Source organism: Hipposideros armiger, unplaced genomic scaffold (genome assembly GCF_001890085.2).
Source record: "Hipposideros armiger isolate ML-2016 unplaced genomic scaffold, ASM189008v1 scaffold_221, whole genome shotgun sequence".
In the NCBI taxonomy this organism is placed as follows: Eukaryota; Metazoa; Chordata; class Mammalia; order Chiroptera; family Hipposideridae; genus Hipposideros; species Hipposideros armiger.
Genome location: NW_017731571.1, coordinates 220,005 through 244,962, shown reverse-complemented (window position 1 = coordinate 244,962; position 24,958 = coordinate 220,005). Strand labels below are relative to the sequence as shown.

The window sequence follows — 24,958 nt, the reverse complement described above, 5'->3', positions numbered from 1 at the left end:
CACCATATGATCCACTTATGGGTACATACCCAAAAGATCTGAAAACAGGGACTTGACCAGATATTTGTACACCCACATTCATAGCAGCTTTATTTACAATAGCCAAAAGGTGGAAGCAACCCAAGTATCTGTGGATAGATGAATGAATAATAAGCAAAATTTGGTATGTACCTAAAGAGGAATAGTATTCAACCCTAAAAAGGAAGGAAATTCTGACACATGCCACAAAAATAGATGAATCTTGAAGACATTATTCTAAGTGGAATAAGCCAGTCACAAAATCCCATTTTTTTCTGTGTATATAGATTCATATTCTTTTTTTTTTTTTTTTTTTTTTTTTTTTTTTTTTTTTTTTTTTNCTGCTCAGCTCGGGCTGGACTCGAACCGCTGTTGCTCAGAGCTCAAACTCTTGAGCGAGCTCTTAACCAACTGAGCCACTTGGCCAGCCCTAGATTCATATTCTTTTTGCTATGGACTCTCTTGTTGATAATATTTTATTAAATTGAAGAGCACTTTATGGAGTATAGAGATTAGCCTTTGAGATTTATGAGTAACAAATATTTTGTCCCAATTAGTTATACATGCTTTGATTTTTTTTTATTTTTCCCCATGTAGCATTTTTTAAAATGTAATAACACTTATTGATCTTTTTTTATGGCTTCTAGATTTCAGGTGCTAGAACTTTGTCACTTCAAAACTTTAACAGGAGTGTTCCAAGTTTTCTTCTAGCATTTCTATGGGTCTCAGTTTTTCCCTTAAATCTTTTGTCTAATAGCAGTTATTTATCAGTCCTTATTTCTCGGCCCTCCCTGGTTGGAAATACCACATTTTAAGTTGAATCTATCTTATCTTTCTATTCTCCTCTATTGATTTTTATTTCTACTCATATTCTAGTCCCACAGTTTTAATTATTGAGGCTTTAGAATATGTTTACTCCCTGGCTGTGCATCTGCTTTTTCCATAGCTTTCTACCGATTATTGCTTGTTTATTTTTCCATGTTAACTTAAAAAGCCCCTTTTGTTATTTTTATTGGGATTGTGTTACATTTATGTATTGGGATTGTTACATTTATGAATTATTATAAAAAACTGGTATTTTTTAGGATGTAGATTCTTCTTATCCAAAAACTTGGTATATCTGTTCATGTCTCTTTTGGTGGCCAATGTTCAAAATAGGTCTTGCACATTTCTTGTTAAATTTATGCCTCGGCATTTTATCTATTTGTTGTTTTGTTAAGTAGAGTCCTTTCTCCCATCACATATTTCTAACTGGTTGTTGTTTTTTTATATGAAAAAGCCATTAATTTCCATATGTTAATATTGTACTCTGCTATCACCATAAATTTGCTTATCATTTTTGGTATTTTTTCAGTTGACTTTCTTGTGTTTTCTTGTAATACAACTATATTATTTGCAAATAGTGATGATTTTACATCCTTTCTGAAATTTTTGCTGTGGGTTTCTTTCTCCTGATTATTGCATTGAATTGTACCTCCAGCGACAATAGTGCACATTTTTATCCTGTTTCAGACCTAGTATTTTCCCGTTACCTATGATGCTGGCTTTTGGGTTTCAAAATGCCTTCAGATTATGGTTTTAGACTTTGAAGATATGTGTTCAGAGTTTTTTTGTTTGTTTTTTTCTCTACCACTGACTTAACTGAGAAATATTAGATAAACCATCTAATTTTTTTGGTTTATTTCTGGATCTATAAATGAGGGAAAGAAAAATACCTACCTCACAGAGTTGATAGTGATTGTGAAAGCACTTGACAAGCTCTGCTATATAAGTGTCCCATCTTATCCCTGTTTCATCCTGTACGGAATGCTTTCCTACAGAACTCTTTTAGGAATTATAAAATGGATTTCCCTTTGTGGCTCTGAGCCGTTTTGTAATTCCATTCACAATACAGTTTCTACATATATTCCAAGGCTGGAAAGAAAAAGTGCTTTTTGAACGATGAGCAAATTCTTCTGCTGACATTTAACCAAAATGTATTCCAAACCTGGAGCTTTTTGGAATGCTGTGAAAATGTTGGTCACCTTCTTGTAAAAAAGTGAAATAAAAAATGTTTATGTACCTCAGCACTTCCTGACTGAGCTGGAAGTGAGTGCACTGAGGTGGTGGTATTTTGTGGTGTTTCAATTCTGGGAAAAATGAAACCAGAAAATACAGGAAAATTTTTCAAGATTTGGGGTTTTGAAGGCCTTTCTTTCTTTCTTTTTTTCCCCTACTTTGGTTAACACTGAGAGGGACATAGAAGTTTGATTCAACCGTGCATGTCCTATAAACGAATTCTGGTCAGTGTTCCTTAACTAACATTTTCTTCTGTGTTAAATTCTGTGTTTTTGAGAAGAAATTGCGTGTTTTGAGATACTGACGGCTGTTCTTTCTTAGTCTGCCTGATAGCCTTGACTGAAGGTGACGTGATTAGCGCATGTAAGATTTTTGCATTCCCTTTTAAAGATGAGCTTCCATACTAGTTTCTGTGCAGAGTTATGTCTTGGTCCAATCTGATAACTGTTTACAAATTGACTTTTCCTTTGTAAGAAGCCACCCATAAGTGGCTTCGCTTCTTAAAGGGTTTGCATTACTTTAAGTTTGATCTATCAACTGCCCCCTCCCTCCATGCTTGAAAAGTAAGACGTGTGGTCATTTGTCCCCTCTGTTTTCTAACACTGATTACCTTCCTCTTCTAGACAGCTTCCATAGGACCTCGGTATTAAACTTGGAGAGGTGCTTTTGAGCAGCAGCAGCCTTCTTCACTGGCCTGCCGTGACATCAGTGGCCTTGGAAATACCCCTGGCTTTGTCATGTGGCTGGGTTTCAGGAGAAATGTTTGAAACTCATCTAACTCTCATCGAATGTGAGGAACCTGCCCTGTCTAGATTGCAGATACAGTTTTGCATTAAAAGCAAATGAGGACATAATGTCTTCTCTCGTCGAGACTGGCATGACAAGGCCACTCTGGTCTCCAGCACAGGTTATGCATTTGTTTGCTGACCTTAAAGGCATGCACATTGGAAAACATATTCCTTCTTTTTCTATATGTATAATCTCAAAGTAAAAGCACAATAAGAGAAAACAATGGGAGAATGTGGCATAAGGTACATCAATAGATTGAATTCTTTCGAGGGAAAGGTTTTTGGACACCCTTGCTTATTAAACGTTAAGCAGCAGCTGCCCTGGAAGGAGCAGTGCCATCGTTTACATTAGTTCACTTTACAGAGCTCTTATCAAAGCAAATATAGTAAATTAGAATAAAAGCCAAAATAGAAGGCATTAAATGAATCAGTGAAAACTAACCACTTTACAGACAGAACTTGAGCTGCTAGAGGGAACGCCGATAATAAATATCCCTTCACACCCCACGATTCCAAATGAAGGGCTCCATCCCTAAGTTAATTCAATAATAATACAGGAGTCAGGGAAGAAAATATGTTACTTTCAGTGGGGGAAAACTCTTCCTAATTGTATAAATTAAAATGAGCACCCTAGAAAATGACAGTATGTGTTCACTTATCATTTTTCCCATTAGATAAACTTCAGAGGCCAGAGACCGTCTCTCTCTTGTTCACTACTGTATTACCAGCTGTTAGCACAGTGTAAGAAAGTTTTGTTGATTGATTGGTTTATTGATTGATCGCTGGGGAATCTAAGTACTTACACCTTCGAAACAGTCTTAGTTTGGAAAGGAAAGTATGTATATCTTTTGTTATGTAAATATAACAGCAAGCAAAGTAAATACGATGGGCTAGAATCAATTCTTGGATAATCGGGAACAGACTGTGCCATGGAAATGGTTTATATTACTCCAAAAGCAAAATTTTGCATTTAGTGTAAGATATAGTGGTAAAACATTGAGCTTTTGCTCTCTACCGATAGTGTAAACATTACTCCGAGATGTAGTCTCTGGAAATAATTTAGCGAACTCTTATTTTCATATGCATGTTCTGTTCTGGAGACTTGTTGCAAAAATTGATGGAAAGTTATTTTCTTTAAGTGACAGTTTATTTACAGAAATTCCTTGAAATCTTGATGGTTATTGAAAGGACTGAAATAAATGTTGCCTGAAACTGCCTGTTGCCGAGCTACTCCACACCTTCCAAAGTAGTACCATACTTTGTTAGTAAATCACCTAAAATCCATGAAGGTCATGGAGGCTGCTCCCTTTGTTAAATGAAATATTTATGTTTCAATCCCAAAAACATATTGTGGATCATTTTTGTGTTTCAAGTTGAGGGCACAGAGTAAATTATTCCAAAATTATGGAGGCCAAATGTCATTTTCTCCAAAAAGTTTGTGTAGTATCTATTTATCTGTGGGCAGATGACTGCGCAGTGTAATCAGAGGCAGACTTTGTCAAGTTAAGTCTAAGTAAACACAGCTGAACATGAGCACGTTGGACTACAAGGTTTTTTGAGCTTTGCCAACAGCATATGGCCTTGGAGAACGCTGCTTTTTTTTTTTACTACAATCTGCTTTCAATGGAAAAAAGAATTCTTTTTGTTTCACATTAACAACTGATGATTAGAAGCTTGTTATGTTCTAATTTTTAGATACAAGGCAAACGAACATCACGCACGCACCCAACAAAAAGCCACCTTCCTGAGGGAGTTATTCCCTGTCAGGAAGCTGAACATAAACTTCCAGGGTGGAAGCCAATTAAATGGAGTTTCTTTCTAAAAGAAAACCATTTTCTGTTTATTTGTATTTTGTTTTTTTTGTCTTCCTGCCATTTCAACAGATTAAAATTGTGGTTCCAAATGCCACTAGAAAATGAACTTTATTGATTTATCCATCTTTGAAGAAGCATCTGTCCTCAATCGGAAAGAAACTTTGTGTGGTCATTAACTTTCAGTTTTCAATAGAAATTCTCATTAACTGCTTTATGCTTTCCACAAGTCTTTTTTTTTTTCCTTCTTCTTTTTTTTTTAAATACATGTTTCTTTTCAGTCACCTAATACCATCTTCTTTTCGCCGCGTATGGAATCCAATATTAAGTTTTTTTAAGGGCACTTCGTAGTTCAAATGAAGTTCCTATTAAATAAATATTTCATGTCAAAAGGTGGACGTTAAGTGAGAACTTGAGCAAAAGATGGATTGGTAAAGATTTGCCTTGAAACTGCTAGCTTTTCAGTATTCTCTGACTGGCTAACAGCCAGATAGATCCTCCGCTCTTTCCGTTGCTTCACTTAAGGAAAGTATTTCTTTCCCCTTCACCCTTTAGGTGTATATTTCCTTCTGAGAGTAAATGCAGTATGTATTAAGGGTGTGTAACTAATAAAGATTTTAAAATAATTCATCTTTCAAGGCTTTGGTATTTTACACTTTTTTTAAAATGATGTGCTGAATAATATTAGCTGAGCATATGGGAAACTATTTAAATCTGTGTGCTAAGTATTATCCTCTGTAGTTAGATTCCTATAAGACCTTTTCTTCCTTATGTATTTATTTGTATACCTCTTTTTCCTATATGCTGATGAATTTCCATGTAAAAATGAATGAGGAGTAAACATCAAAATATTTCTAAGTATGTTGCTAAGTAACCTGGCAAAGCAGCTTTCTCTTTTCTGTTAAGGGTAGAGGCACACATCTATAAGAGTAGGTCAACATCCACACTTGAAGGTCGTCAAAGCCCTCCTACTCTCGACATATCAAAATCGAACTCATTATGGGCTGCCTCCTCCAAAGTGAAACTCGCTTTTCCTCTTTTCTTCCCTAACTCAGAGAATGCCATCTCCATTCAATTATCCAAGGCAGAAATCTGAGAGATATTACAAACTCCTGCCTCCTGCTCCCAAACCCCATGTACAGTCAACAAGTGTGCCCTCTTAATATCGCTCAAAGCTTGTCTTCCTATCCCTGCTGCTACTTTCTTAATCCCAGGATGTCTCACTTCTTTCTCAGATTCTTACCATGATCCTGCCTGCTTTCTCCAGTCTAGTCTTCCTCTATGGCGAGAGAGATCTTTCTAAAATCCACATCCGATCGTATCACTGTTAAGTATCTCTAAGGCATTCCCCATACATTTCAGGAGACAGTCCACATTCCTTCTCTTGGCACCCCGACACCATAAACCCCTCAATGTCTGGCCTCTGCTGAGATCTCTTGGTTCATTTCCCAACGGCCCCCTCACACACCCCATTCATTTCAGCTTCGCCAAAAAGAGCTTCCCAGAGGAATCGTGCAATGGCATGACGCTGGCTTCCCTGCAGCTGTCCTCTTTCCTTGGAATGCTTTGCCCCATCTCCACCTTGGTCACTCTTGCTTGTCTTTATGTCAGACCTGTGCTTTCCCACCTTTTCCAGGTGTTGGCATTCAGAGAATGAGATCATTGGTTGGGCACACTGGCATGAATGGAAGAGGCTGCTTGCCGCTGGAAGCGATTCCCAGGGCCCCTTCTCTGCTGCCCCCAGGGTACCATCTCCTCATCTCCTTTGGAGCTCCTTTCTGGACCACCAGCCCCCTCCCCCTGTCATATGCTCCCATAGCACTTACCACGCTGAGCTGTTGTCGTTTATTTTCCAAACTGAGAGTTGCTTCGTGATGAAGTCCATTTGTATTTGTAGTGCCTATCACAGTGCCTGCCATATAACTTCATGCATTCCATGAAGGTTTGCTGAATGAACCCATACACCCGTGAATAAGTCAATGAAAGCAACGTGGAGAAGAGCAAATTTTATTGCACTTGAAATTAGGAGGTCTGATTTCTAGTACTAGCCCTCTTGCTTACTAACACTTTGGCCTTGGACGTGTCAGACAACTTTTCTGAGTCTCAATTTCCACGTTGTAAAATGGGGAAATTAAATAAATGAGCACAAAAAGGAAATGAGATTAATTGCACATTTATGACTTGCAAAGTGCTCAATAAATATTGTTCTCATCACCATGAATTGTGTCAAGTTGACCTGGTCCTTAATTACACCCCCAAAAAGCAAGGGTGATAAAACGCTCTGTACAAACTGTAATGTTCCTTTTGACACTCACAAAAAGATAATTTGGGTTTTACTTGGATAAATTTAGATTCACTGTTATGTGGTTGGTGGTAGCTCACTATTAAAACGCCAGGCATCTAACCATGGCAAAAAATATTCCAAGGGAAATTGAGTGTTCTTCCCGTTCTGCTATGCAGTGGAAAGAACTTTTTCATAATTGTCAGTTTCTTTGTAAGATATCAGGAGTATTTGAAATAATCTACATATTCTTGCTTCAGTCAATCTTAAAATTTAAGGATGCCAAGTACAGTTGTTTAGGACAAAACAGTGATACCATGAAGGTCTTTTAAGTAATATAGATGTCCTAAGTAGTTATTTTACTTCTTATGAAAAGCATAGGTATACCAGCTAGTTAGAGCTTCATAGAAAATTCTTAATAACAAGGATTAAACAAGTAGCTTTTAAGAACTGGAATTTCCAAAGCTGTTCCCCCAGATTCAAATACTGTATTCTATTTTGAGAAAGGACCTTCGCATTTAAAACTTGCTCCAAGCAATTAAGAGAAAACACTCTAACGTACCTATATGTAACATGTGTAAGCTGCTAGTCCAATAACTGCTGTATGTTGCCAACCCCAAAAATGAACAGCAAAAGACCTGTTGCTGACATAATCCTGGAATTTCTCTTGGTACACACATTCTCACTCATCGAAGATGAGAATGCATGTTATTCTCACTCTCATCAAAGATCCCATTGCATGTTATGGCTACTAAGCAATTTCAGTGACCTTCTCCAAGCCATTGCAAAACTGAAGCCTCCATAATATGCCGTCTTGCTCGTTTGAGAATTTTCCACACCAAGGCATCATAGACATAACATGACTGCCCTTGACCTAACTTAAGACAATTCGATACAAAAACTATTTTGAATTGTTGCGTTCCTTGTTATCTGTTCCATTCCAAGGTCAATCTTCAAAGTTCATCAAAGTTTGCTGCCACTACAAAAAGAAAGACTATGTGCAATTGTGGAATGATTGTAGCTGCAATTTGTTGAGTATTGCTGGGTGCCTGGTGTTTTACAGCGATTATTACTAATTTCTACAACAGCCCTTATTGTGCAGTATTTTTGTATCTGTTTTACAGATGAGGCAAAAAAAAATGAAACTCAGAGAGATTAAGTAACTTGCCCCAAACCACATGCTAATAAGCAGCAGTACTGGGATTCAGACCCCAAGCGCTCTGGTCTCTTTCCATGTACCTTACTGTTGGAGGAATAAACTGTGATTAAGTAAATCCACCCCTCACAGTTTGTGCTGATTAGCAGTGAACAGGTGCACTCCATTTCTCAATTCAAGAGAAACCAAAAATAGGCACGAATCCCATTAGAAGCAGCTGTAGGAATTTGAGTAACGAATTGGTTAGTCTCTGTCTCTCTGCCGAAAAGACTACTAAAGTTATCATGGAATTCTATTTGAATAATTCTTCAATTAATCAGAAACTCTGACTCCTGTTTCTAAAGCAACCTTTGGATAGAAACTGCCAACACTTGCCCCACAAAACTCCCATTACTGCCTCTTCAGTATAAAAATTATCACCTGTTTTTCCATTTCTGAGCCTGTATTTTGCTTTTCCTATCCCTGCCAATTACTTTTATTATGATAATTAGTCAGTTGGATAATTAATTAACTGTCTTTTCACCTTTCAGGCTCGTCATCATCACTCATCCTTCACTTCTTTACTCTTCTCCGATGAGCTTTTATAAGTCAGCACAAAGACAGATGCCTTGCTCCTTTCACTTTAAAAGTAGTTTTCTGCATCTTCTTGTCCAACTAAGATTCTGTATGTTACATTGTCTAATAAAACTATCTATCTTATAGGAATGACTTTTGCAAACCTCTGAAATTAACTGAAAATCAGCTGGCTAGTGTAACCAGCTACTTAGAGTTTGGAAAATAAAAGAAACACTTTTTCTAAAAAGCCTTCCAGACCAACTCTGCCTTCCCACCTCCTATTCTTGTCTTATGCTGAGGGCTGGGTAATTAAATGCTGCACCGAGGCCTGAAACAATGGCTCACTTCTTCACGTGTGTTTCCTAGTGTGGATGGCCTGGGAAGGATGGTTTCTCCTCCTATGGTAGGTAGATGCCTTCATTTCCCTTGGCCTTGGACCCATGTGCAAACCATATGCATAGTAAAGAATGGCTCCCTCATGCTGGGCTGAACTGGGTATGCATCTAACAGCATAGACCCCAGAAGTATTAGAGGGTGCATGAGCACTAGTGCTGTGGCAGGTTCCTACACTCGGGGACCTTCACAGTCCTTGGTTTCTTGTAAGAAACTATTCTGCCCATGAATCCACAGCTGGCCTATACCAACCCTTCTTGCTTCCACCACCTGAGTGTGGAAAAGTGACTAGAACTACCACACGCTAGGAGGGATGGGGAGAAGGCCAAATGCCTACAAGAACTTGGGAATCTTACAAGGAATGTATGATATTCCTGGCTGTTATTACCCATCCACCACTCCATCCCCACCCCCACCCCCCACCCCCAAAAAAAGAGAGAAAAAAAAGGCAACTCTTTGTGCCTCCAGGATGAAAATACGTGGTTTGATTACTCTTATCTGTGAGAGCCAGGCTCTTTTCTATAATACTTTGATTCAAGGCAGTAACTACTGTCTTCTCATTGCTCATTCACCATCTATTTTTGGGCATCTGGAGAGAATTTAGAATTGGAGGATTTAAGTCTTAAATCATTTTTGAGTATGTATAATATATTCCATCACCAAAACCAAATGTGTTGATAAATGTATCTGGTTTGTTTTGGAAATGCCATTTTTGCTTCTTTTCTGTTTTGCACAGCTTTCTGCCTTCCCCCTGCCACCACCTTTCATTTATTTTAAAATTGGTTTATATTATTGATTGTTAAAATATTAAATTTCTCTCTAAAGTCATCAAAAAGTATGGGTAAGGGTAGAAAATATAAGAAATAGTCCAAAAAACATTAGGTTCATTGTCCCTTTCTCTAAATCAGTAATTTTTAACGACTAAAACAAATATGTTTTCTCTTTTATTGGTAAACTATCTTATTTTTTATAATAGCATATGACATTAATAAGACAATACTCATAGTATGGCAGCTGCTTGCCATTTAAATATATTTAAATCATGTAAGCATGCCATTCTTTTATATCCAAATTTCCATGAAATGGCTTTGCAAGACCTTTGCTCTATATTATACTTGTTTTTCCTTCCGGGTAGTCAATGAGCTGGGGTATTTTTTTAAATCTAAGATCATAAGGGTGCTTGCTCTCTCTTTTATAATTTCTTTGATTTGTGTTTAAGCACTATATTTTTAATATCTTGTGATGCCCACAGAAATACCCCTCCTGAATATTACATTTCTTAAGGCTGTAGTTGGGAAGCCTTATTATTTTAGACTTGCTGTGTCTAATTTGCGTGGCCATTGGCAGTGGTGGTCCCAGCACAGGATGACCCCGAGTGGTCTGGGGAGTATCCAGCTCAGCTCACCCTCCAGCAGACACCCAGCCAAGAGTCATTCTCAGTTCTCAGCATGTCCCTGGAGCTTTATTTAGGCGGTTTCAAGACTACTACCTTTAGCATTTGGGTTCTCTTTAGCCCTTCCGTCCCAGATTTTCTGACATTCCTTTGTTGTTCAAAAGCAAAGCCATCAGCAGGCCTAGACAGGACCCCCTCAATCCCCCTTCACAGCTCCATCCAACATCATGACCAGGGCACTCTGTTCCAGTGATTTTGGTCTTGGTGGTGGCCACGTTGTTTGCATGGTGGTTCTGTACCCCTTTTCCCTGTTCCTCTTTAGGGGTCATATAGCTCCAGCCACCTCTCAGGGCTGCTGTAAAAATAACAGATTAAAAATAACCAAAAACTGTTTGTAAAACCTCATCACTCTGTCGATGCATAATAAAACAATGCTCTGTTCTTTCTGAGGCACGCCTGAATAAAATATTCTACTAAGGGCAGCAGAAACGAAGTTTACTTTAGTTTATAAAAGCTGATTATGCTACCCTAGAAAGAAAAAATTCTATGTTAGGTTGAATAATTAGTTTTTGATGACCCCGTGTGGATTAATATATGTCACCCTATTTTCCCAAAGGAAAGATAAAAAAAATACAAGACTTACAAAAATAAAAGGCCCCACCATCATAGCAATATAGAGCTGGGCCAACGTGTTTATTTTCAAAACAGAAAACAGATCTTATAACAGTATATTATTACTGTTGCTGTTCCAATTAGAAGAAGGAGGGTGGTTTGATTATTCTGAAGTAGTCTGTAATATATTACAATGAAAATCTTGGGTTTTTTTATTCTCAACTTTGTGTTGGTAATGACTGTCCCTGAATTGCATGTCATAGCATAGGAAAGATGGTAATAACTGGGGAAAATAATGCAAGTAAAGTAAAGTGTTTTACCCCCCAAAATGTGTTTTTAGTGGTATTACATTTAAGCAAAAATAGACAATGCAGAGTATTATTGAAGCTGGCGTCACCCATTTCTGAACAGTATTTCCCTTTGGAAATGTTATACGCATATCGGCTCTTCACACGAAGGAAGATTCAGTAATGTGATTCATTAAATACAGCTTTAAGACTGTTATTAGACCCTTTTGGAATATTAGGAATTCATAATGATTTTTGAAAAGTAGCAAAGAAATACTGCCTTGGGCTGTCACCCTTGAGTGAACACCCAGGAATTCCAGCATTCTGGAATTCTTTGCTAAAAGCAATCCACTTCCAATGCTCCACAACAGTTCTTTTCACGGAGCAGTCACTTTCCCATCTACATCAGATCACCTGGGAGCTTATTCCTTACATATCTGTGACCTACGTAATCACAATCTCAGCGCTAAGACAGGAACCTGTCCTTCTGAGACATTCCCCTATGAATTTTACCCTCTTCGCTGCAGCATCCTAAGAAGATGGGTTAGAGGCCAGGGTGTGATGGTAGAAATCCCGTGTGGGGCTTAGCACCTCCATGGAACTTGGAGTGGATCCACAACTAGTGACGGATGACTGAGTGTCACTTCTTCACTTCAGGAATCATAACTCCATAGCCGTTACATACTATGTGCCAAGCCCAGTTCCGAGAGCTTTACACTTAGTACAGCTGGTTCTTGAATAACATTGTTTTTTTATTCAACATTATTTTGTTACAATGTTGATGACAAAAAAAAAAAAGAAGAAGAAAAAAAACATTGATTCCCAGCTGAGGCCACTGTTAGTGTGGAGTGTGCACGCTCTCCCCGTGTCTGTGCGGGTTTTCTCCAGGGACTCCAGTCTCCTCCCACATCCCAAAGATGGACGGTTAGGTGAATGGTCATGTCTACATTGTCCCAGTCTGAGTTGAGTGTGTGGGTGTGAGTGTGCCCTGCAATGGAAGGGTGTCCTTTCCAGGGTGGGTGCCACCTGTGCCCTGAGCTGCTGGAAGAGAATCTGCCCACCCGTGACCCTGAACTAGAATAAACAAGGTAGGAAAGAATTCTCTTCCTTGCCTTTACGTGTCTTTTCTAAGAGTTTGCAGAGCTCACATTTATTTCAATGTTTAATATTATAAATGCTTTGGGTCTTTATTGGGTGATGTTTTCTTGACCAGAAATATGCCATAGAAACTTAACTCTTGTTTCTGACAGTTAACCTATGGTAAAATTGGTTTTGTTATACATTGTCTTGCTTAAAGTCATAGTTTCCAAGAACCCATTGACGCCAATGTTAAGTGAGGACTTACTGTACCTCATTCAACCCTCCCAGTAACCTGGGGAAGGAGGTGTCACTATTATTCCCATTTCACAGGTGAAGATGTAGCTACAGTATGCATACGTAACACACCCAGGTCACATACCTAGTGGGCCGGCTAACTATTTTCCTATCATCCTAGAATAAATCCTTTGCCTTAGGCAAATTATTATACAAAACGGTGGTTTGATCTATAAAATATTTTTGTTTTCTCCCCCAAACATGTCAACTTGTTAGGTTTAAGCAACGTATCCCTTACTTTTTTTTTTCTCTAGAAATCTCTTGCAGTCTAAATTCAGGTGATAATAGCGGAATATAATGTATATGCCATTGGAATTTAACAAATGGTTTAGGATGCAAATTCCTGAGCACAACTGAGAGTGGATCCCTCTGGCAAGATTTAAAGTACAGAGGGGTTATTTGGTATTCTTTTGGTCAAAACGGGTCATCAGAAACCTCTTGACTAAGCTACTCTCAGACCTCCAGCCACAGCCAAGGCGTAGCAAGGTATTCATCTCATCTTTATGCTTAACTCCTTTTTAACTTCTCCTGCCATCCAATGCCTTCAACAAAAATCTTCCCAATTTTTACTTCAAAGCCCCTCCCCACCCCAGTTTAGACTTGAAATGACTGTTTCTGAAATTAAAAGCAGAAAATGGCAGAACCTTTAAATGTAGAAATGTGTGAACACAGAACACAGTTAAAACAGTTTAAGTGTGTTATGACCATTGAAATGTATTTGAAATATAGAAGGATGGATAATACTGTTCATCTTATGTCGAAAGTATGGTCTTTTTCTATGAATAAATACAGCAGATGAACTGTGAGTAGGGAAACTGTCATTTGCTACTGTTCTGAAAGATCCCAGAAGTTTGTGAACATCCTCTCTTTTCATTGTGTCATTTCTGGTGTTAATGCAGTCAGACAGGTTTAACACCAAGATTCCCGAGCCTGAAGTGTCATCTCTAGAGATGGTAATTTGAGGAATTTGAAAAGCATGGCAATAATGTCAGCCAGTTCATATATCAAAGGAAAAATACTCTTTGATGGTTTTTCAGAGATACCGAAGAACTCGAAAATACATGGATGGGGCCAGACTTTCCAGCCAATTTCTAGATGATTACAAATGCATATTTTTCATTTAAAAGGCCTTTTGCTGAAGAAAGTCAGATTAGTATTTTGTAACTTAATACTATTCAGCTATATATTTATTAAACACCTCAACCTTCTCAAACTACAGTGTGGCAGCTATAAAGTTGACCTCGGGAGAAATAGCCCTCATAAAGCTTTAGCTAAGAATCAAAGTCCATCCAGTTTTCGGAACTAGTAGCCCAACTTGCATGTAAAAAGGAGGGCTTTTATAAACAACGAATGCTCCTTGCAACACACGGGCACACACAGAAGTTATTCGTGCATAGTTAGGAAGTCATTTTCTGAGACTTTGGCTGGAAACCTACCTTTCATGGATGAAACATTTTGAGTACCATCTCCAATATTCCCCTTGAGAAAATGAAGTAACAAAACCCATTAGACACTTAAAGTGAGTAGATATTTAATGTGGCTCCATTGCTGTTTGTCTTGGCATGTTGCAGTACTTTGGCACAAAATAGCGTCAGAAAAGCCATTTTGTCTTTGAAGATGATCGATTCTGCACACTTAATCCGTTAATCTGAGCTGATGGGGTGTGCCCAGGGTAAAAATATTTCATCCTTACATAATGGTTTTCATACATATTAAGTCTCTGAACAATACTAATTTCTCTGGCAACTGTATTCAAATGTTACATTCTAGATGTAACACAAAAGTAAGAGAGAAGGTTGATTTTGTTATCTCACAAAGATTTATGTAATGCTTGATATATGTTCTCAAACTGTCTTTACAAAATATTAAATCATGTGGTGCTCATAACAAACCTATGCATCTAGTACTATTAGTCCCGTTGTACAGGTGAGAAAGTTGAGGCACAGAGAAGGCACGCAGCCAGCCGACTGTCACACAGATAGAATGTGGGTTCAACTGCTGTCTGGCTCCAAAGTCTGGGCCCCAACCACTGCACTGTGCTGCCTTGTGCCTCACACTGGACCACACTCATAGTTCATCATGACAAGCTAATAATAGAAAAGTGAATCTTCAATATTTCCAAACCTCCTTTCTGGTCACTCACCAACAATTTCCTCCCCGTAGACCGCATTCTAATCTTCAAAGTGAAGTTTCAGACTGAAAGTTTTAGACTTTGGGATCACAGTGGAGCAGTCCTGGTAGACGAGACTGTGCAGAATAACTTAGCATTAAGAATCTTTAATATATTCAGTGAAAAAGATTGAAAGTGAAGCTGAGACATTATAACTGGGTGGTACTCTGCTTATTTGAAAAGTTTCTTTCAAGTTACAAATTCCACTTCCTACACCTTTAGTCCTCCCGTCCAGACTGATGAAGTCAGAATAGCTGTGCATTTTCCCAGAACCAAGATACAGCCAGGAATTAATAAGGATCCGCCAGCCTCAAGCTCCGCATAATAAGGAAAGCCATCAAAGCTATAGCTTTCGAACTGGTAAGGAACCAGGAAGCACTCTTACAGGTTTATCCACACACATGGGTACTCCAGGAGCAGTAGAGATGTTCTGTTGGTGGTGGTATTAATTGAAATATAACCTACCCTGAAAGCTTTGAGATGTCCACTTACCCCCACCCTGACCAGGGAACTCATCACTCTTGGTCCAAAATAGAAGGGCATGGTTTCCAGCAGATCAAGAGGATAAGGCATTGACAGAAAGGCAGCTGAAGGTGGCAGTCCTGGAGATCAGGACATCTGGGCATCGTTAACCATGGAGGGGCCAGCCCATGTGAGAGAGAGCAGGAAGGAAAAGACTCTTTGGCCAGGGGCTGGAAGTCATGGCTGGAGGAAACACTGGCTTAATTTTTGGAAAAGATTTTTCTTCAAACTCTGAAAAGATCTTGGAAGCCATTCATTCTTTAAGGCCCCAGAATAAATAATTTAGCTAGTATATGGCAAAAAGGAAAACAAAAAATGCTAGATCCATCCATAAAGATGAGATGGGTTTCACTGTATAATCCTCACTACTCAGAAAGCTTGCAAAGTTCCCCCATTTCAGAAAACTCAGGCTCCAGTAACGCTGCTGAGAGCAGTAACCTTGATACTCACCAAGCTTTAGTTGCAGCCTCATTCTGTCATGTGAAATTTTAAAGGGGAACTCACTTTTTTGATGGGTGAAACTAGAAGAAGCCATTTAGTCATCAACAGATAAGTGTTACGGGTTATTTATTAGGTGGTTTTTTTCCCCTTCCTTTTTGGGAAAAATCACTAAGAATGATTTATCTTTACTCATTCAAAAACTCTTACGACCTTGAGGAGAAAATAACCACAAAAATGTCCTCTAAAAGTGATGCAGCAACAGCAGCCTAGGAGTTATTTAGCAGTAATTCATTTCGGGCAATGGAAGAGTGATTATACAGAGGTCACGTCTATTAAAACGTCACTCTAATTACAGGGTGAGGAAAAGCTCAAGGGACCTTATTTAGATTTCCTATTCTGTGATTTGGACAGAGACTTTTGATATTACAGAATAAATCATAAGGAGAAAAAAAGTCTTTGTTTATCTCTATGGTCTAAAACACTAGCAAAAAGAACAGAAAGAAGCGTTTAACAGGTTTTTGATAGGTTATCATTCCACAGGCTTTCTATATGTAAACAGCGCATTTGAACTTGCCAGGATCCTTGATGGTGGCTTTAGCCACAGAAATCCCTTGGATGATGGAATGCGGCAGTTATAAATATGACCTTCAGAGTCCGCTTGCAGGGAGCTGAGCCTCACAGCTCCCACTTGCCTAACCAAGTCCTTTGTGAGTTTCTGGACTCCTCTACGCTACACTGTCATTTGTAAAGTAAGGGCCCTGGTGATCTCTCACAGGGGTATTGTAAGCATTTAACCAGATAATATTTGCAGAGAGCCTGGCATAAAAATAAGCATTCAATCAATTTGAGTAATTGTTTTCAAGATAACCCCTTCTTGTAACATTGGGGGTCTCTCAATATTCACGTTTACACTGGATGGAGCTGGATTTTGAATTCTTTCAAGCTGTTTCTATTTCATAGACAAAGCCCACTGTCACATCAGGGAAGGCCAAATGGTAGATTATTATCTTATTTATTAACAAAGGGTAAGGATAAAGGAAAAGTCCAGTGAGCAAAGCAAATTATAAAACATATACAGAATGAGCTCATTTAAAACAAAATGTATATAAAGTTGCTTGGGTGACCATATATCCATTATAATATTGTGATAGTTATCCCTAAATGCCCTTTATTTTCTCTTTTATACTTTTTACCTGATTTTCTGCAGTAAGCCTGTATTTTGTTATTAGAGAAAAACAACAAATGCTAATTTTATAAGGAAAGAAACATAAAGTCCCAATGGATCCAATCTGTAGGTATGTGCAAGCCCAGGCTGGATATAGTGAGTGCGGAAGCAGAGAGACCGTGGTGATGGGAGCAGGGAGCCCTGGAGATCAGTCCGTCCGTTTGGTGTAAGGTCCTGCAAATTGGGAGCAGTCGTATTTCAGAATCATCAGTGAAGTTTTCTATCTGCCCTACTCACCAGAGTCTTGTTCTTTGTCTCATTTGTTCCAAGTATGTAAATTACTCCAGCAACTGATTGGGTGTCTGGAAGGCTCTTGGGATTAAACCCTGGCTGTCCTCATCTGCTGTCCCCAGTGATGGCCCCAGACTGACCAAGTGTGAGGAAACACAGTTGTCAAGCATCTGGAGCTCTGATTCGATTTTAACTTAGGGAAACATATATAATTTTTAGATTATTTAATTTAAAAATACTCATTCTTCATCATACTTAATTTTATTTACATTTCAATGGTGTGAGTAATATGTTGTGGAACATTTTAAAACATTCCTAACTTTAGGGCTTATTAATTACATTTGGGAAAAAATAAATCTCAGGGCAAAAGATTTGGCCCTATTTTTGTCTCTTTAATGGCTATAACTTTTATTTCAGGAATATATATCATAATTAATGTGTTTCTAAATTGCATTTACCAAAGTCGAATGGACGCTTTGCCCATAGAGCTTTGAGCATACCCATCTAGCGTTGCAGTAGAACCGAATTTTCGGTATAATTGTTTCTCTACTTAACTTTGTAAGGAAACACATGTCCCAACCGAGGATAGCCCCACTTTAGGTTTCAACATGGTTTGGGTTTTACAGCGTTCAAGATTTTCCTAACTACGCACCTCTTTTTTTTCTTTTTTTTTTTTTCTTTTTTTCTTTCCTTTTCTTTTTTGGTCTTAAAACACGCTCTTTTGGCTGGTTCAATAAGTTGTTCCTGCCAACCAGTTGCTTTTATGGTAATTGACAGTGTAGCTGATTTTTGGAACCTTAGAATGTAAAAAAGGCATTTTAGCTCAGACTTCGGAGAGGCTGAGCCAAGCTACTTGCAGAGTACGAGCTACAGCTGAGCAGACTGTAGGGCAGTCAGACCCTAAGTCTCTGCATGTTAATTAACGGCAGTGAAACGTCTGCTCTAGCTCAGACTTAAGATTTCCCTCTGTTCGGCAACATTCAGAAGCCTTCCTTCTCCTGTCAGATCTTTTCTCGAGCTACTTACTGGGTGTCACTTCTGGGGGGGAGGGGAACGTTGCTGGAGAGACCACCTGTCTGCTGTGGGCAGAAATGAGCCCCTGAGCCCCTAAACACACTGCTCCTTGAACACAGTCTATGGGGCTAAAAAGGCACAAAATACGTGATCTAGATGAGGACCAACAAGCTTATACGTCAAAGGAAAAGAGCATAAGAGAAAAAAAAAAACTTCACATTTCATACAATTATTTAATATAATGAGTGGATTGTAAATTTTCTGCATTCCCCTCCAATGATACCAGTTTTCTAAAATAACTGGGGCATTTTCCCAGACTTCATCTCAGCACAACGAAGAGAAAAAAAAAAACTCTCCCCAAACTACCAGATCTCTATAGCCCTTTGCTTTCCTACAAAAGCACAAATATTTCTGAGTAAAAGGGCCCCTGTTTGCTATCTTCCGTCGGCTAGTTCTTCTGGGAACTAGAACACACTGCACCGCAGGAGGTGGCTCTTGGGCCGCATAATGTCCTAGTGACACTGGGCAGCTCCCCAATAACAGCAACAGGAAAGCATGCCCTTCTAACACCAATTTACGTTTCGAACCAAAACCACCCTGGACACACAGATTCCCCAAAAGCAGTAGTAGTCAGCGTTTTCTTGTTGGTTTGAAATCTGTGACATTGCTTTGTTACATGCTGTTTTAGCACTGACTATAGATGAAGAAGCCAAGTGTTTCTTCTGTTCCTTACTTTTTTTACAAAGACTTTTCTGCTGTTGCTGGGAAAGGAACCTGAATCTATACCTGGTGACGCTGTATGTACTCGGCTGCCTTAGAAATAAAATACAGGACTCAGTCTTCTGAATACTGCCGAATACACTGTTGAAATTCGGGAAACTAATTAGGAATACCCGGACGGGGATTGGAGCCTGTGCTTTTACACTTCAAAGGTATTTTCATAGGCACCAAACTGTAAAACACAGACACCCAAAGAGTAAGCAGAATTTTATAATCTCACAGTTGGCTGCAGTAAACTTGTTTCTCAGTGGAATGAGTTCATGGAGGCATCCACGGGGAGCACTGGCGGCGTGCAGCCTTTCATGGGGCTGCAGGACCTACACGTTCACTCCTCATCTCAAATGGAAGCTCTCCATGGACCTGAACAGTGAATGACACGTTCTCCTTCCACAGGCAGGCTCCATTCCTTTCTGGCATTTCTGGGCTCTGTAACCCATCACATCTTTGATAGCCACCGGCTTCCATCTTGTCGTCGGCGCAGTAATCACTCTCAGGTTGACCCTTCAGGTCAGGAGTCTGATCCTGGCTCCTTGTGCCTGTGAGACTGCTTGTTTGGGAGCCAGAGCATCAGTTACATGGTCTTTTCTAAATTATGTTTCGTTATTTCCCTAATGTTATTTAAGCTTCATGGAACTTATTCTGCTTTTGCCAAGTCTTTCCATTGAATAAATATCTCCATAGCCTATTGCTTCACTCTGGCAACAGAATTGTTGCAATTTGTGGGCAAAATTGAGCAAAGGCCTAACTCTTGTACTTTTTTTTTTTTTGCTCTGTAAAATGTCCAATGTTTCTGGCTTCCTTCCTCCTAAACAAAGGCCCTGACTTGTTCTGTGTTCTGGTAGCGCCTTGCCTCTGTCATTACTGAGTAAAGGTTTACAGATAACAGCACTAAACAAAGAATGATTTAACGGACACAACAGAGATATGCTGTCCACGCACAGAGTCATTAATATTAAATAAATTAAGACACAACGTGCTTAAAATAGTGCCTGGCACATAGGAAGTGATCTGTAAATTAAGATTATCAGAGTTCTGTGAATTAAAGGCTGTCATGTCATCCTTTGCCTCCATTTATATGAGTAATTTTATATAATTCCCAAATTATGAAAAGCAGCAGAGGTGTCGCTAACTATCCAGGCCCACCTAGTAGGAGTCAGAAGATCCAGAGGCTGACCAGCCAATGGTCACAGATCCAATTACTTCCCCAAAGGATTCCTAAAATGAAAGGAGGAACTAACATTTGTTGTTCCATTTGGGGCCAGATATACTCATATGTTGTCTCATGTAGTCTTCCTAACAACCTTGTCATTTATTTACTAAGTGCTTTTGTTTCGTTTGCTTGCTTTTTTTTTTTTAAGCTTCCTGGGTAAAGGGTTGTGCGAAGGAGTCGTAGTGACCCTGTTATTGTCTCCCGGTCTGACTCTTGTCTCGTTTCCTTCACAGAGGGCGTTGAAGTTTAGCTGCCTAATCTACATGTCATGTAATTGTTTTCTCTTGACCACATCGTCCCTGGGAAATTTTGCCCTGGTTGGACTACATTATGATTATGTTGATGTTCTTCTTTTCAAGTCACTTCCAGTTTCATGACTCACTTAGAGCCCAGAACTAGAAATTATGCTGCGTGTCCTAACTAGCCTTGAGTGCTGCAGAGAAAAAAAAAAAAAGTTGCCTTCCGAAATATTGAGTTGGGGGTGGTAAAAGAAAGGGAGAGGACTAAAGGCAGGAAAAGACAGCGTTCCAAAGGCCACAGAACTAGAGGAAGGCCTAGAGCAAACGTTGCGTTTTTCCTGTTTCCTGTACACGGCACAGCACCTCTCCATGTATTTATAGCTTTTCAGTAACAATGGTTGTTGATGATGACGGTGGTGACGATGGTGATGTAACCACTACCTAGTTTTGGAATGTCATAGGCCGATGGGGAGTCCCAACCCCACTCCTTTGCCCCCACTTCCCGAGCGCCGCTTTCCCTCCACCCGTCTGTTTTTGTGTTCCCAATACTACCTTCTTTTAGCCAGAGAGATTTAATCAAGATCAAGAACCCGTCTCATCTTTCTTTAGATTGATGTCGTATTGGTAGACATTGGTGCTCTGAGTGAGGGAGCAAATCGAAACCAAAGGTGAGAGTGCATAAGCAAAAGTTTGCACCCTGACTTTCATTTCCTGCAGCAGCAGGATGAGGAGTTTGTCTGGAGCTTGAACACTGGTGCCTGCTTACTCTGATATGCCGGGAAGCCCTGTGTTGCTGTCAGCATTGGGTCTGGTATTCATTTGCTCACTAGCAAGAGGGAACTATTTGCCAGTCCTGTTTCTAAGATGAAGGTTTGATACCCATGAAATCACAGACTACTGAGACAGAGGTACCCTGAAAGTCTCCTAGGAACTCCCTTATTTTATAGTTGGGGAAATTGCACCCCAGACATTGTAGCACTGTAATCTGCTGAAAAGTACACAGGACTGGTGGGGAGACACCAGAACCTGGCCCTGGGTCCAGTTAGCACTCTTTTCTCTCTACCATTCGAGTCCTCGTGAAAAGGCCCAGTTTGTCAGAATAAATTAACCTCAGATGTTCGTATATCTAGGAAAGCTACTCTTCCTTCTTTATTACCTGTTCTCACCATATTCCTGCTTCTTTGCAAAGAGATTTGTTTTTGGATCTTAATTTTAACTACTTTATCTTTGCAAAACACAAAGAAAACAAACCTAATTTTCAACTAGATTTTCTGATGAACTTTTATTCCTGGTAATTCATGATGACATTTCTGAGGTTGAAAAAAGGAAAGTAATTGAATGTTTGCTTTTCTTTACAGACACTCTGGAAAATGGATCCAATAAGGGTGACAGGTGAGCAATAGGTTTTTATTTGCCATTTGTGCTTTTCAGTGATAGCCTTTTCTACATACGCTGCAGTGAGTTTGATCGTTTTCTTTCTCTTTTGCTTAAATCCAGTGCAGCTAATAGAAAAGGACCAAACAAGGATGACACGTACTGGAAGGAGATCAATGCAGCGATGGCCTTAACCAATCTTGCACAGGGAAAAGACAAACTGCAGGGGACCACGAGCTGTATCATCCAGAAGTCGTCACATATAGCAGAAGTAAAGACAGTCAAAGTGCCACTGGTGCAGCCGTTTTAAGCGCTGTCGCTTTTCAGATCAATCGCTGTTCTTCACGTTGGTGGTTTTTTTTCCCCATAAATCTTCATCTTAAGAGCCAAAGCAGGAGTGAAAATGACTCCCTTTCAAACCTCTTCCTATTTTTAAATATCCTAAATATATCATTTAGTGGCTTCTGTAAAAGACATATAAATTATAAAAAAAACTCACTTTAATCAAAAGTATTAACTTATTTTATGTTACTCAAACTATGCATACAGTGTCTGCATTGCCATTACAGTAAGTGCCTTGCTTCCTGAAAATAAGCTAGAACGTGGGCACAGCAGAGCAGCTATGCCTCAAAATGACAACGCCGTACGGCTTATTAGTCTGTTTGTCATTCCAGACGGACCTGACCATTCCGGGACTGAAACCATAATTGCTGAAAGCCCTTGAAATGTATTCAACAATGCACATGTTAAAACTTGGAAATCTATTCAGCCCAAATGAAATGTTTCTTTTACAAAAAAAAACTTCTTCCGTATTTAAAATTGTTCAGTGTGCTTTTTAGAGTGACAGAATTTTATGCATGTATTTTGCCTACATATCTGATATGTTACAAATTTCCTAAATGACAAGTGTAGTGATCACATGATTTGAATATTTAAGAATAGCAATGAACACGGTGTGATCAGAAAAACTTTTTCCAAGCACTGCTGGAAAACACTGCAATGCCCTTTAAAATTAAATTGGATTTTCTTTTTCTCAAGTTTTACTGAAGTTTTTAAAAATTTATTATACAAGTAATTCAAAATTTTCCTGTATAGAACTAAATCTATAGTTTAGTTTTAAAACATAATCCTGTTTGCATTAAAGTTCGATATTTTTTTGTGATGGAAATTGTTTTTCATATGGAATGGCTAAAAACCCTTTATTTGGTTCATTTCAAATTACAATTGCTGATGGGCAATTTGTATTGCAATGAGAACAAGACAAGGAAAAAAATGTATCTCTGTGAATATGCATATACACACATAATATTGATTTTTAAATTTAAAACATATGGAAAACAAAACACTGAACAGTCTCTGAATTTTGCCAAGTAGGACATTAAAGTAAAAAATTAAGTGAAACCGTGCATTAAAAGAAAGAACATTTTGCTTCTAAATTAGACTATCATTGAGTGAAAATAATCAATATTGAGAAAGAAGAGTATGTTTTTCAATCAAACAGTAATATTCTAATCAGCTTGGGGAGAATTGAAACTTGGATAAACAGTGGCGACGCCAAGCATAACAGAGTATATGTGCTACAGAGAAGTAAAAAGGATTTGACTCTTTTGTAGTGGGATGTTTTTTCTGCGTATGTAATCTATTTTGTAATTTTTTTCTTAAAACTGGAAAGCATTTTTGTGAGTGTGAATGAGAGCCAGTAGTGCAGCCATGTGGTGACATTTTTCTTTATTTTGCAAAATGCTTTTAAAACCAAAGGCTGCTCTAGTTGATCTATGGACAATACCAATCTTGATATAAATGGTGAGACACTTTTTCATGTAACAAAGCATTTGGGGATTGGGTTTATTTAGTGTAACGAAGATAATTTGATATGAAAATATTTTGTATATATATATTTTTACTTTGTTTTCTAAATTGCTGTTTGCAGTAACAGTAAGTGCAAAGCAAGATATGTAAGTTATGACTGTATGATCAGATGAAGTATGAGTCCCTTTGGTTTACATCCTTAAGTAGTTACAGATCCATGATAAACACTTTTGAATCTTCATAAAACAGTTTTGCCAAAATGGGATCATGTCAATGAGAACTAAAGACAAGTACTTCATTCTTTTTCATACTATTATAAGTTATTCTGGCATTAAATATTTTAATAAAATTGTTTTTGTTTTGACTATTTTGGTTAGATGAATGGATGCTGGTTTTTTATTTGAATTAGTCATAATTCACTTTTGCCATCCTTTTAAAAGAATCAGCAGATTTGTTCTATGTTGTAAACTATGGATGACAAGCCAAAATAGGACAGCTATTCACATGATTTTTTTTTTTAAGTACCAAAGCTTGGAGTCTGGCCTATAAACACCATCAAGAAGATTTTATAATTAGCACATCCTTGGCAATATCCCCAATTGCAATTAATTTTAATTTATTTTTTCTTTTGCTGCTTTAACATTTTTTGGAAATTGAAGTCATCCTTTAAAAGAATCTTGAACAATGCTGAGCCAGCAGCTGAGAATCTAACTCATAATTTATGTTGTAGAGAAATAGAATTACCTCTATGCTTTGTTTTGCCATATGTAATCATTTTAATAAAATTAATAACTGCCAGGAGTTCTTGACAGATTTAAAATAAAAGTTAATTTCTAGACCTCAATGATCATATGAATTTTATTTTCCTTTGAGAGTTGACCAGGTGGAGAAAGAAGCAGAACAGAGGGGCCCATTATATGCTACAATTCTCCTTAGTTTAGGAAGGGGTATGATATGAGAGTGCTGCATTTGTGTTAGGTTTGATTTCATCACCTCAGACCACCAACCCACCTTTTTAAGAGCTGAGAAAAAGAGAGTATGGTTTTAACTGTTAAAATATATAACTTTAAAATGTACATTTTCACTAAATGCATTCATTCTTTCAGTGGCTGGTACAATAAGCATTATTTCTGTGTGCTATGTACTGGAGAGAACTTTGGCTTTGAAGCTAGAAAGATGGATATGTGAATCCCAGCTCTGCCACTCACTGCTGTAAG

The 24,958-nt window shown here is 38.5% G+C and overlaps 1 protein-coding gene across 7 annotated transcripts in view; it reads left to right on the top strand.

Annotated features, from left to right (window-relative positions):
* Positions 1-24,583, top strand: part of MKX (mohawk homeobox) — a 61,631-nt gene extending 37,048 nt beyond the window's left edge. For 5 of the 7 annotated variants that reach the window (XM_019654380.1, XM_019654377.1, XM_019654378.1 and 2 more), the window contains exons 6-7: positions 21,917-21,950; positions 22,056-24,571. In XM_019654380.1, coding sequence (XP_019509925.1) covers positions 21,917-21,950; positions 22,056-22,242 — 221 coding nt within the window. In that variant the 3' untranslated portion in view covers positions 22,243-24,571. Of the gene's footprint in view, positions 1-21,916; positions 21,951-22,055 lie in introns of all 7 variants that reach the window. The other 2 variants (XM_019654376.1, XM_019654383.1) reach the window with 2 other exon arrangements.
* Positions 24,584-24,958: the final 375 nt, after the last annotated feature.